Source organism: Vanacampus margaritifer, chromosome 18 (assembly GCF_051991255.1).
Source record: "Vanacampus margaritifer isolate UIUO_Vmar chromosome 18, RoL_Vmar_1.0, whole genome shotgun sequence".
Lineage (NCBI taxonomy): Eukaryota > Metazoa > Chordata > Actinopteri > Syngnathiformes > Syngnathidae > Vanacampus > Vanacampus margaritifer.
This window is the reverse complement of record NC_135449.1, coordinates 6,913,496-6,926,335: the sequence shown is the minus strand read 5'-3', so window position 1 is coordinate 6,926,335 and position 12,840 is coordinate 6,913,496. Positions and strand designations below refer to the sequence as shown.

General features: G+C 39.7%; 2 protein-coding genes across 3 annotated transcripts in view; one reads left to right on the top strand and one right to left on the bottom strand.

Moving 5' to 3' along the window:
* The first annotated feature begins 84 nt into the window (after positions 1-84).
* snx11 (sorting nexin 11) lies at positions 85-6,215 on the top strand. Its single transcript, XM_077549768.1, has 7 exons — positions 85-496; positions 1,451-1,542; positions 1,802-1,888; positions 2,702-2,802; positions 2,878-2,973; positions 3,052-3,282; positions 4,642-6,215. The coding sequence occupies exons 2-7, from the start codon at positions 1,522-1,524 to the stop codon at positions 5,195-5,197; spliced, it is 1,092 nt and encodes a 363-aa protein (XP_077405894.1). The 5' UTR covers positions 85-496; positions 1,451-1,521; the 3' UTR covers positions 5,198-6,215.
* Positions 6,216-7,698: 1,483 nt separating this feature from the next.
* The window catches only part of skap1 (src kinase associated phosphoprotein 1), a 37,581-nt gene continuing 32,439 nt past the window's right edge, over positions 7,699-12,840 (bottom strand). For both annotated transcript variants that reach the window (XM_077550780.1, XM_077550779.1), the window contains exon 13: positions 7,699-8,150. In XM_077550780.1, the coding sequence (XP_077406906.1) occupies positions 8,058-8,150 (93 nt within the window). In that variant the 3' untranslated portion in view covers positions 7,699-8,057. The remainder of the gene's footprint in view (positions 8,151-12,840) is intronic.

The following is a 12,840-nucleotide window of genomic DNA, read 5'->3' as shown; positions in this document are numbered from 1 at the left end:
CACACCATTGTCGCGTAATGTCACTTCAAGGCTCCCCGGAATTCAGTGACACGTAAATTACATTTGTGATGTTTTCTTATTGCGGGCTGGTTTGTTTTACATTTCCATCTTTTTTCAGCTTTTGTTCAAAGCTCTGGTTGATGCCTCGTTGATTTTTTTTTTTTTTAAAGCCGAGTTGTTTTAAATGACTTAAACGGAAAGCAACAAAGACTTGAAGGCGACGCCCCAATGCGCGTGCGTAACAGAAGGAAAGCCTCCCTTATGCCCACCCCGCTGACGTCATGAAGGCGTGAAGGCTAGCTTGGTTAGCATATACGGTAGCTCTCGTCTCGTGTGACTTGCGAAATGGAGACCGGAGCTGTTTGGACCTACAAGCCGCCAGACTGAAACGCCGGGCCGCTTTCGGCTTGTGTTTCAGAGGAACAACAACATCGATTAGCGGGACAACTTTAAACAAAATACGCCCATTTGCTAATTTACAAACACTTCGTAAAAAGTAAGTCCACCAGGATTAGCGTTTAGCTCGTGTTTGCTTTAGCGACACAACTATAAACACTTGACGGCTTTTCTACTCTTTAAATATACACTCGACCGATTCAAAAAGTGTTTTAGTTAGAATGACTTTTGTAATAGTTAAATCAACTAGTCGTGAACAAGCGTGAAAGATGGCGTCATTATGTATCGTGTTAATCGTTCCGGTTTGAATTAATTAAGAATTAAATGCTGTAAAACATACAAAATGGAACATCCCTTTATTTGGGGATGTTACTGTGAAAACCTTATTTTTGGGGGAGTATGGAAAGTAATTTACAAAATGTTCGGAATGAGCTAAAATGTTTGAATTTGTTGTGGAAATGATGGGGATCTTTTATCGTTATTATTATTATCTCATCTACTTAAAGTAGATAAGAAAATATTAAAGTCTTTAATATGTAATATTTTCTTGTGTGTGGAATTTTGGGAAAGTAGTAAAATGGTAGCCTGGATATCCTGAATTCTGCAGATAATAAATAAGTTTAAAAAAAAAAAGTGCGAAGTAATATAGCCATATCTCAACAAGATTTTCACATGGCTGATTTTTTTTATTATAAAAAAAATTGTCTTGAGATTTAAGTACTAAACAGTAAAACGAGCTGTTTATTGACATATGTTTACTCTAACCAGAATTTTGCTTTAGTTTACTACTAGCTTAATGCTACCAAATAATTAAAATCGCCAAACGGGCTAAAAAAAAGTACCCTTAGTCTCTCAGTACTTTAAACATTTTAACACAAACACAACACATGGAGATGGCGCCAAACTCTTACTTCTTTACATTCTAATGTAATGTATGTTTGTAAATGTGTTTTGAGTTACAAATGCAGTCATGGAACACATTCAATTCATAAGTCAGGGTCAAGGATTTTGCGTGCTAAAAGTGCAACAAGGGTGACTTTTCCTGCTTCGACAGGCTTGAGTCATGGACAATTGAAAGCGCTTCTCGTGTCTCCTCTCGCACCGCACGCCAACGTCATTGCAGCGATGACCATGAACCACCAAGACGTAAGTCACCACATCGTCATACGTTTATTTATAGACCTCATATGACCCACCCGCACCCGCACCACATGACCTTTTGTAATCAAGGATGTCATCAAGTGCATGCGTTAAGTTCCATCATGCATTTTATGCCATGGGAAGTAATAAAATATAAATAATTTGCTACAGGGACAAACATTTTCAAATAACATCTCATATACATGAATACATACAATAGAAATATTCAAAGAATTTTTTTTATTTTTTTTTCATCTCCATGCAGGAGTTTGTCGCGGTGCGGGTTCAAGATCCCCGAGTGCAGAACGAAGGCTTGTGGAATTCCCACGTGGATTACAAGATCTTCCTCCACGTGAGTGTCGCTCCACAAAAGAGCTGCCAAACTTAAATCGATGAATCGACAAGCAATCGATTATCAATTTAATCGGCGACTATTTTAATCATCAAGTAATTGTTTGGAGCCATTTTTTATTTTTATTTTAAAATTGTCCAAATCCTCCTGATTTCAGCATATCAACAGTAATTGTTCACTCATTTACTTTAATACAAAATTAAAATGAATCAGATTAGTCAATTGATTAAATAATCGATAGATTAATCAATTTTGAAAATATCATAGTGACCTCCTATATTTGTTGCGCTAATTAAGCCCCGAAAATGTATTTGCTTTTTATTAGATTTTAATTGACTTTTTTTTTTAATCCATTAAGTTGATACTATTTTAATTATTTGTAAAATAATAAATATACATTTAACAATAATAATTAATTGGTTATTTATTTTATAAGTAATAACATTTAAAATAATGGGTTTTATTAAATTTTTGATTGGGCAAAAAATTGTAGATCATAAAATAAGTGTTACAATTTTTTTAAATTTTTATGTGAATTATTTAATTAAAAGAAAATATATAAAAATACATTTCATTTTTGTCTAGACGGACACCGTCGGTTCCGTTCAAATTGCCGTATTCCGCCTCTTAGACAGACGACGTCAGCAGATCATTTCCTGCCGTTGTCGTGGCAACCGTCTGCCTTTAGTCAGCAGCAACGAGCGCGAGGCTCCCTCTCGTGATCTCGCGTCACCGCCGTCCACTTGAACCCTGACTGAGCGCGGACGAAAAACGAAGCTCGGGTGTGTTTTTTTTGTCCGTGTGCGCTCGCAGACCAACAGCAAGGCCTTCACCGCCAAGACGTCGTGTGTGCGGCGGCGCTACAGCGAGTTTGCGTGGCTGAAGAAGAGGCTGCAGAAAAACGCCGGCTTGGTGTGAGTGGGGGTCGAACCCAAGCTCATCTCGGTGGCGAGGAAATGATTTTGACGGGCTGCTTTGTGGTCCCGTAGGCCGGTTCCGGATCTTCCCGGGAAGTCCTTCTTCTCCTTCAGTAGCGACGATTTCCTGGAGCGAAGGCGGCAAGGACTTCAAGTCTTCCTGGACAAGTGGGTGACCGCCCGCCATTTCCCGCCATTCCCGCCCCCCCTCCTTCCCCTCCTTCAAGTTAGCGTGTTTTGTTCCAGGGTGGTGAACATGACGGTGTGCCTGTCGGACAGCCAGCTGCACCTGTTCCTGCAGACGCAGCTTCCCGTGGGCCACATCCTGGACTGCGTGCAAGGCCACACCCCCTACACCGTGACGGACGCCATCCTCACCTACGCCTCGTCCAACCGGGGCTGGGCGCAGGCTCAGGAGGACGACGACGCCGTCGCCAAGGAGCCCAGTCTCACCGTGTCGTACGAGTCCATGGAGAGGTGGGGGGGCGTCGCCGTAGCAACCACGTGTTGCGTCAAAACAAATTCGGAAACTTATTGAGAGTTTGGTTGATTTTTTTTTTTTTTTCTCCCTTCATATTTTTGGGGGGAAATTGATGGTTTTTTTGTTGTTGAAGAAACTGACCTTTCTTTCTCTCTCTATTTGCCTCTCTCTCTTTTTACGCTTCTCTCCTCCTCTCTTTTACCCATCTCACTCCTCCCTTCTCTTCTTTTCCTCCTCCCCCTTCTCTCTCCCTCCCCTTTTCTCTCTTCTCTTTCCGCCTCTCCTCCCCTCTTTTCCCCATTCTCACTCCCTCCTTCTCTCTCCCTCTTCTTCCCTCTGTCTCTCTCTCGCTCCCCCCTCGCTCTAACGCTCTCCCTTCCCTCTCTCTCTCTTTTCTTCACTCCTCCGCTCTTTCCCCCATCCCTCTCTTACTTTTTCTCCCCGTCTCTAATGTTCCCCTTCTCTCTCTCCCTCCCCTTCCCCCTCCCTCTCTCTTCTCCTCTCCTCCCCTCTTTTCCCCATTCTCACTCCCTCCTTCTCTCCCCCTCCCCTCTCTCTCTCTCTCACCCCTCTCGCTCTAACTCTCCTGCTTCCCTCTCTCTATCTCTATCTCTTTCACACTCACTCTCTCAACTGGATTTTTATTTTTTTTTTAATTAGGAGACAGACAACCTTTTTAGAAAATTATTTTCTTGAAAATAAGATTTTTTTTAGAAGTAACATTTTCAAAAAAAAATTTATTTATATATATATATATATATATATATATATATATATATATATATATATATATATATATATATATATATATATATATAAAAATCATTCAAATGGAAATATACAACTTTTTCTTTTTTAGGAAAAATGTCCCCTGAAACTTAATTTTGTCAAATGTACAACCTTTACAACACATGGCCTTTTAAAAATGTACAACTTTTTTATATTCAACTTAAAATACACTTAAATGTTTTTTTGTTTTTCTTGTAAGTGTACAATGTCAAGGGAACTTTTTGGGCCCGATGTATAGTGAGTGTTAGATTATAGCGCTGGTATAATGCAGTCCATTCCATTTGTTTTCAAATACCTAAAACTAAAATCTCAAAACTTTTTTGCCATGTTTTCCTTAACTTGAATTTTGAGGAGAAAAAAATAATAATTTTGGAATAAGGCTGTAACACAACATCCACATCAAATAAGTACAAAAAATATTGAGCCTGTGATGACCATATTTAAAGTTTATTCAATTCAATCCTCAACATTTTTAGGCATATTTTTGGTTAATGCTGTGTGGTCGTTTGTATCGAACCCCTGCCAATTGACTGTATTCCTGCTGTCGTCCATCCGGATCTCCGCAGCCCAGCTCCTCATCAGCCTCGTCCTCACAACAAAGACGGCGCCAGCCTGGCGCTCTTCTCGCCCGACGACGACGACATACTCGAACCTCGCGACTCGACCACTCGGGACAAAACCGCCGGCTTCTATCTGGGAGACGGCCAGGACGAGCGGACGCTGACCGACGACGGGCCCGGGAGCGGTCGCACGGAGACCCCCGTGGAGGTCCACGATACGGCGGAAGCGCAGGTGGCGGTCCTGGTTAGCGCTTCTGAAGCGGCGGAGGACCGTGCGGCTTCCTCGCTCTCGTCGTCCAACGAGAGCATCGTACAAGTCAGCGACGAAGACGACGCGTTGTCACCAAACGGATTGGCCAAGACGCCTCCCGGGGAGGATGACGAGCGCTGGCCGCGGGTGTCCGCCGCAGACCTCCAAATCAACGGTTGCGCCGACCGGGAGGAGCTCAGTAACTCTTTGGATGTCAATTTTGCCGATAACGACTTCAGCGTGTTGGGGAGCGGCTCCGCTCCTGAGTTGGCACACGGAAACCACATCTGCCAGACTAAAGATGATGTTTAGTGTTTTTTTTTTTTTTTTAGAGCTTCCATTTTAGAACCTACACATTTATTTTAATTTTTGATGCAAAGCTCTTCAATTCTGAAATGTGTCATAGACTTAACTTTTTTTTTTTTAATAAATGTTTTTTTTTTTATCAATTTTTTTTGGGGAAAATTTACAACTTTATTCAGATGACTGAGCCCTGCCCCAAATAGTGCACAAATGTAACCTAAAACTATTGCAATTGTTAATAGTTGCCACAAGATGGCAGCAAAGCTATTTTTCTATTAGACTAAATGATGAACTGCTCCTTTGATTTCAACATAGTTCAATGGCACTAAAGCAGCTTTGGCCTGAGCACAAACACTATGAATAGGAGGATTAACCCCCCCCCCCCAATCTCAAAAATAAATGGACGAAATTTGTATACAGTAAAGCTTTCTTTTTTTTCTTCCCCACCCCCAATATTTAAATCTATGTTGTCTCTTTCGGGACGACGCTAAAGCTAATATACACATTTTTCTCCTTTTTTTTTTTTCATGCAACTTCGGAAATAAATATAGTTTTGGAGTAAATGCACTTTTTAAACTATCTTTTTGTAACTATGCGCAGGAGTTGAGAAACTTTGAATGTCCAATTTGCCAACAACTGCACAGCCTTGCCCCTAATTTAACCCAATTCTCCTAATTTAATGAAACAAACGCCAGACTAAAGAAAATATTTCGTTTTTTGTTTTAATTTGAACACTTGTGACAGCTTCCTCAGTGCTGAATGGTGTGATTTCTCTTTTCGGACTGCAGAGGGCGCCAGTTCCCCAACAGCTTTTAGCTTCTGTTTTCTGAATGGACTGCACAAGTATTTACGTTTACACTAATGGACAATATCCAGTCTTCACTTAGCAGTAACCTAACACGCATGTTTTTAAAACGGGAAGTGCGGCGCAGAAATGCTAGCTACTTGTCCACATTTCAAATGTGAGAGAAAGCCACAAATAAATGTGGAAATAAAAGCAATTTGTGATTTTTGTCACGTTGAAAAAGGGACTGAGTTTATGTTCTTGTTCTGCATTAAAAAAAAAAACTATTTTAATGAGTCTTTTTCTTTTATTTGTTTATGACAAGTTGACAACTGATATTTGTTGAATTGTTTGTGAGCTCACCGCTATTTGTTGATTTACACAAATACCTCAGTTTTAGTATTTATTATTTTGGGATTATACTTAGAAGTACAGTCAGCAACCCCAAAAAAAATTCTTACATCAAATACAAATAAATTACATATTAAAATGTTAGATGTTTGGATCATGCGAATGCACAGTTTTGTAGATTTGATAGTTTTTTTTTTTTTAATTAATGTCTTGAAATTGCTAACATAATTGAGTCACTATGAATTTATTTGTGCTTTATTAGGAGAAACAAAGATGAATTCAAGATATTGCACTTTTTTTCCCTCCACACAGAAAGTCCCAAGTTAACCCTCTCTGCCGTGGAGGTGGGGTGACAAGGAAATTTTTGGGCCGAAAATGAGAAACGCTTGGCCAAAACCGAAATGCCGAAAAAAAAATATTTTTATTTATCAAAATAAAAAAATAATGTTGAATATCACGCAGCTCTCGTCTCGGTCATGTAAAATAAATGTATTTCTCATGTGAAAGGAACCGGGCGCCGTGTTGCTTATTCCACGGGGGCTTTATTTGCATTTCATAAGAAGTTCGACCACTGTAAGCTAGCGCGGTAGCTGCTACACGCACACACTTGCCTTGTGTTGTCTTCCGCGTCCTCTTCTCGGAGGCGATGACGATACTGCTTTCCGCTAACACTTTGTGCCGTTGCCATTATTCCTCGCGGATGAATTGAGATAGCTTCGACCGGGTTAGCCTCAAGACGCTAGCTTCCGGCTATTGCTCATGAATTAACATTGAGGCGGAAAGCTCACCCCGGCGTTTAATTCATACATATGCTTGCTTGCAGTTTTTTTTTTTGTGCCTGCGTTACCACAATCGGCACTATTTTTTCCGCTTCAATTTTATTTGCCCAAAATGCTAATTTTTTCTAATTTTCGGTGGCTAAATATTCTATGCATCACTCGTACAAATGCACAATCAAATTCAACTTTAGGAAAAAAATGTGCAGTGGCTTTACTTGACCATGTGCAGGAGACCTGTCTGATATGGACATGTTTATATCCTGATATCTTTTATTTCATTTTCTTCACACAAACACACATTTGATTTATTGATAAAAATACAAAATTTATAAAGACCACACAATTCAATTCATTGCCCTAATAAGTAACAATGAAAATATTTTGAAAGTATGTTTTTTATTCCCGTGTAGCGTCATTTGGCCTGTTTGCGTAAGTGACCACAAGAGGGCGCCAAAGCTACATTAATCGCAGAGGACCTTTTGAAACGAGATAAAGCAATTTCTGAAGAAATTATAGTGAATTGAATGAGCTGAAATTTTTGAATATTGAATGGGTGAATTTTTAACTGCCTAAAAAGATCTAAAATAATTATAAAAAAAAAATAAGTTAGAATAACATATGTTTGAATCACACAATGAAAGTCAGCCTTTAATGTGATCGCCAACTATCTTCATCTTTTGGGGTTTATTTGAAAAACACTTTTTGTCTTAATGAGTCCCCATTGATTTTGCATGCGTCACTTTATGTAAAACTCTGCCACCTAGTGGCTTGCATAGAAACTCGCAACTTATTTCTACCACTACTAATTGAACATCTGCATTCTGATTGACATTTCTAAAAAAAAAAATGCCGATTTTAATGACAAGAACAATTGAAAAAGAAAGTGAAATGGATTCCGCTCGTGTCTGTTTTCAGAATTAAAATCACTGTTTTGAAAAATGATGGATGCTGCAGCTCAGAGGATGTAGGCCGGATGCAGGAAGTCCTTGGGGACGATACCCACAATGCCGTTCAGCTCGCCGACCCACCAGCCGTCTATGTTGTACTCCTGTAAACATAAACAGAACATCTGTCCATCTTTCTCATTTTGGATCTTTCAGAACAAAACGAAATGAAATACAGCAGGGGTAAGGTAAGCATTAGATTTTTAAATGTGTTCGTAAACATGTATATATATTTATAAAATTTCAGTTATCTAATTATTTAATTAAATGAATTTAAAACATATATGTAAAGGTTAATTTTGTAATGTAAATGGGGGGCAGACTGGGACATATTTGGCCCCTCCCTTCTGTACTTTACCCACCCCTGGTTGACGTGCTCAATGCAGCATCTAAAATGATAAAACCTGACAATTAAAAAATGAAGGCCTTTTTATAAGTATTTCTTATTTTGTATTTATCGCATAAATATTACTATAGCATAATAATACTCCATTTTAGATATCATATACCAACATTGTATTTATTTGCCCATCTGTGCAAAAGACTCCCAAATTCTGGCCCGGAAAGGTCTTTCGGATTATCGCCGGCGCCATTTTAATACGAGCGGCGCGAGGCGAGGCGAGGCGGGGTGGCGGAGCCAATGGCGGCGGGAGTCCGTCAGGCGTGCGGAGTCCATCTTCCTGCCGCTCGCATCGGGTTCATCCAGAGTACACCTGCTGTAATGGCCACATCCCCGAGTGAATTATCCAAATGACAAAAACTACGTGCTCCTCCTTCTGTTTGATGTCTTTTTTTTAAATGGGGGGGGGGGGGGGTGAGCAGGGGGGCGGTGATGGAGCAACTCGCTAAATATTCCGACCAAATGCAGAGGCGGTGATTGAGCAAACGTGACCAAAAATACTTTTTCTTAAAAAAAAATTTTAAAAGTTTTTCTTTTTGATAGGAAAAAAAGGGCCACGTATAAAAAAATGTTTTTTTAGAGGGCGAGGGCAATATTTTAATAATAAATAAATTTGCAATTTTATAAAGTGGCAGATTTGACGTACGAGAAATACACGTTATAAAGTTTATTTTTGGAATATTACTTTGCCTCTGAAAAAAAAAAAAAACATACGTGGCCCTAATACGCCGTCGTATTTTAGGCTTGCAAAAGTATTTTTTCAAGAATTTTTGCTCTCTTTTTGAAATTATTTTTTAAAAACATTTTAAAAAATAATAGGGGGAAAAAAAATTTTTGATTAATAATTTGAATTTAGAGCAAATAAATATACTTGAATTTGTAAATTGGAAAAAAAAATATTTTTTTAAGAGGGTGAGGGCAATACTCCGAGAAAAAAAACATAAATTTGCGATTTTATAAAGTGGCAGATTTGGGAGAAAAAAATCAGAAAAGTACGAGAAATATATGTTATAAAGTGGCAAATGGATTTAAAAAAAAAACCATACGTGGCACTAATACGCCGTCGTATTTTAGGCTTGCAAAAGTCTTTTTTCAAGAATTTTTGCTCTCTTTTTAAAATTATTTTTTAAAATAAGTTTAAAAAATAATAGGGGAAAAAATTTTTTTGGATTAATAATTTTAATTTAGAGCAAATAAATATACTTGGATTTGTAAACTGGAAAAAGTTTAATTTATTAGGGAAAGTCATATTGATTTTTTTTTTTTGCTTGTTTTTTAAAGTGATTTTTTTTTTTACTTTAAAGGAAAACGACCTTTTGATTTTTTTAAAGTTATTTTCTTAAAAAACACATTGCACATTGAGTTGTTTCTTTACATGATAAGGTGCTATATGAATAAAGTTGACTTGACATTTTGAGGGGAAATTTGCATTTGTTTAGAAAAAGTATTTATTTTCTATATAGAGAAAAAAGGCATATTTTTAGAGAAAAGTGTTTTTTCCCCCTAATTAACCAAAAAAAGGCCTAAAAAAAATCCATCAATACACAGATTTTTGACAGAAAAGGTCTTCATTTTTTTTTTTTTTTATAGAAAAAAGTCTTATTTTTTGAGAGAAAAGTAATTAATTTTAAAGTGTGTTTTTAAAAGGGGACGTCAAGTCACTCCACTCATTTGTATCCATCTTAAGGGGCGGCCATTTTGACATTCTACCGCCCACAGCCGTCGACCAAAAATGACATCACAGTGCCGTCTTCGACGCTTCCTTCCCAAACTACTTGCTCCTCCTATTTGATGCCCGGACGGTCCCAACAGCGCCGTGGTGCGGCGGAGCCTGGACTCGTTGACCTCCCGTTGACTTCTTCTTCTTCTTCCTCCGCCATCGAGGGAGTTGCCATGGCAACAGCAGCAGTGTGCCCGCCGCCGCCGTCCTTTATTTACCACTCAGGGGGGGGGGGGGCTGGATAATGGCGGCGTCCTGATAGGCACATCGCTCAGCGCCAAGAGGAAGGTGAGCCCGTGGTGTCATCGCCGCCGCCGCCGCCGCACCTTCCTCCTTGCTGCTTATAAATATTTGTCTATTAATACGTCAATCCCGTTATAGACGGGCATGTTTTGGTTTTAAGGTGCGTAAGTGCGATATATATTCTATTTATATCGGTGATAATTAATTTTTTTAATTTCAATTTTTGTCAATCATCTATCTATGGATCCATCCATCTATTCATCCCGAGCTAGTTTGGCGCTAATAATGGTACATGAGAGGTGCTCGTTGGCCACCAGCTGACTCGAGGCAGGCCTTGGGAGTGATGGAGCGCAGGAAGTCTCCCATTGCCCCGCCGCTGAACCCGTCGCCTAACGCCGCCCCCCCCCCCCCCCCGCCCCTTCCGCCTACACCGCCTCTCTTCCTCCTCGCCTGCACTTCCTCCATCACGCTAACAAAGAAACACGGAGGAGGCCTTGAGGAAGCTGTCATCTGTGACCCGCAGGCAGGTACGATGCAGACGTCAAGTTACTTGCCAGCAACTCGCTCCGGACAGGAAATGACATCGTTTTTAAATAATTGGATGGAAAAGTTGACATTTTGGGGGAGAATGAGAAAAAAAAGGTATATTTGTATCTGTTTCCGATTTGCAGCAATTAGCATTAGAATATAGCTAAGTTGCATCATTATTCACAAATCTGTTTAGAAATGTGAGTAATGAGCTTTTTTTTTCCCAACATGGCCCTGGTTGATCTATTTTGCTCTGCTGCCACCTGCTGGCCGTTTTTGTAATAACTACCAAATATTTCTTCAACCGTTCTTTGTAAGTTGAGAGGCTGCATCAAAGCTTTCTGTATGCTCTAACATAAAAAAATAAAAATAAACGTCTAAATACGTCTTTGGGACACTTAAACATTTAAAATAGTACAGATTTATACATTTTGGGGAGCAAATTAATTAATTAGAAAATTAATAAGAAAAAATATATTTTTTTGGGGGGGGGGGTCATTTATGGGACATAATTTTGTAAGTCATATTTATTCCAAAAAAGTCTGTTCCAATAATAAGTAATGTTTTTAGAATACATAAAAATAATATTTTTTAAAAATCAGCTTAATTTTTGGATGAATATGTCGTAATTTATTTAGGAAAAGAAGAAGTCAGATTTTTTTTTTTAAGAGAAATTTTGTTTTTGTTTTTAAGAAATATTCATGTCTATATTTTTCAACATAAAAAAAAAAGGCATTTATTAACTGATTATCAGTCAATCAATCACATAAACGCCACAAGCACACAAGCTGCTGTCAGCCACAGCTCACACCGAGACTCGCATACACAGGCCCACCGACGTCACACCCCACCCGACTCCACCGGACCCCGCCTCTAAAAGGCATTGAACCAAAAAACAGACTTTACAATGCCATATCGAATTTTGCTTCCATTTTACACTCTAAAAAATAACCCAAATTGGGTCAAAAAGGGACGGGAGGTTAAATAAATAACCCGCAAAGGAATACAGTTTTTGGGAAGACAATTTTGTTGAAAGTTGTCAGTCCCATTATGACCCAATTGTGTTATTTGGCCATATGTGATTATATATATATATTTTTTAATTCAAATCAATTTCAAGCGTATGTATTACTACATTTGAGTATCTATTTAAAAAAAAATTAAAAAAAAGTATCTAAGAGTATATTTTCACTGCGAATCCACAGATGAGGCGTCGAAGCATTTCCCAAATACGGAGGCCACTTTGTGCACCTCCGCACATCCAAAGGGCCACTTGGTGTCCATCTTTTGTTCCAAGAGGGCTTTTAATTAGTGAGGAGGATCGTCGGGAAGAGTGAAGGAGAATCTCGGCGAGGATCTCACTCGAGGTGAGACGAAAAGAAAGGAAAAAGCCTGCTTAGGGACGGCGCGGGGCTGCTTAAGCTAATGGCCATTTAAAGAGCATTTGTGTACGCCACTGAGCCTCTGTAATGATGACGGCTGTTTACGCCCCCCCCCCCCCAACCCCCCCGCCACCCCTACTCCCGCATTCATAATAATTACGCGGAATGGATCGGGGCTGAATAATGACCTACTGTAGTTGACCGGACGGTGACCGTTGCCTCCTGCGTGACCTCGGACCCCAGACTCACCCCCTGCTACTCGGGGTGGTAAATAGGATGTCTTGCTTGGTGTCTATGGCCACAATAGCAGCGGGGGTCCTTAAATGGCTGTGTGACAGAGCGGGGGGGGGGGGGGGGGTGAGTGTGACAGAGTTCACACAAAAGAAGAAAGGGAGACCTCAGCATCCCTTTTGTCTCCCGCGTTTGACTTTTTTACGGAACCCGGGAGACGACGTGAAGGGGTCGGAGCGTGAGTTTGTGAAATCTTGCAAGATACGCAAGCGTGCAAAAAAATACGAGAG

Coding starts and splice junctions, on each gene's coding strand:
- snx11 (XM_077549768.1), top strand. CDS start 1,522: ATGACCATGAACCACCAAGAC. Junction 1,889..2,701: donor ATTACAAGATCTTCCTCCAC/GTGAGTGTCGCT, acceptor GTGCGCTCGCAG/ACCAACAGCAAGGCCTTCAC. Junction 2,803..2,877: donor CAGAAAAACGCCGGCTTGGT/GTGAGTGGGGGT, acceptor GTGGTCCCGTAG/GCCGGTTCCGGATCTTCCCG.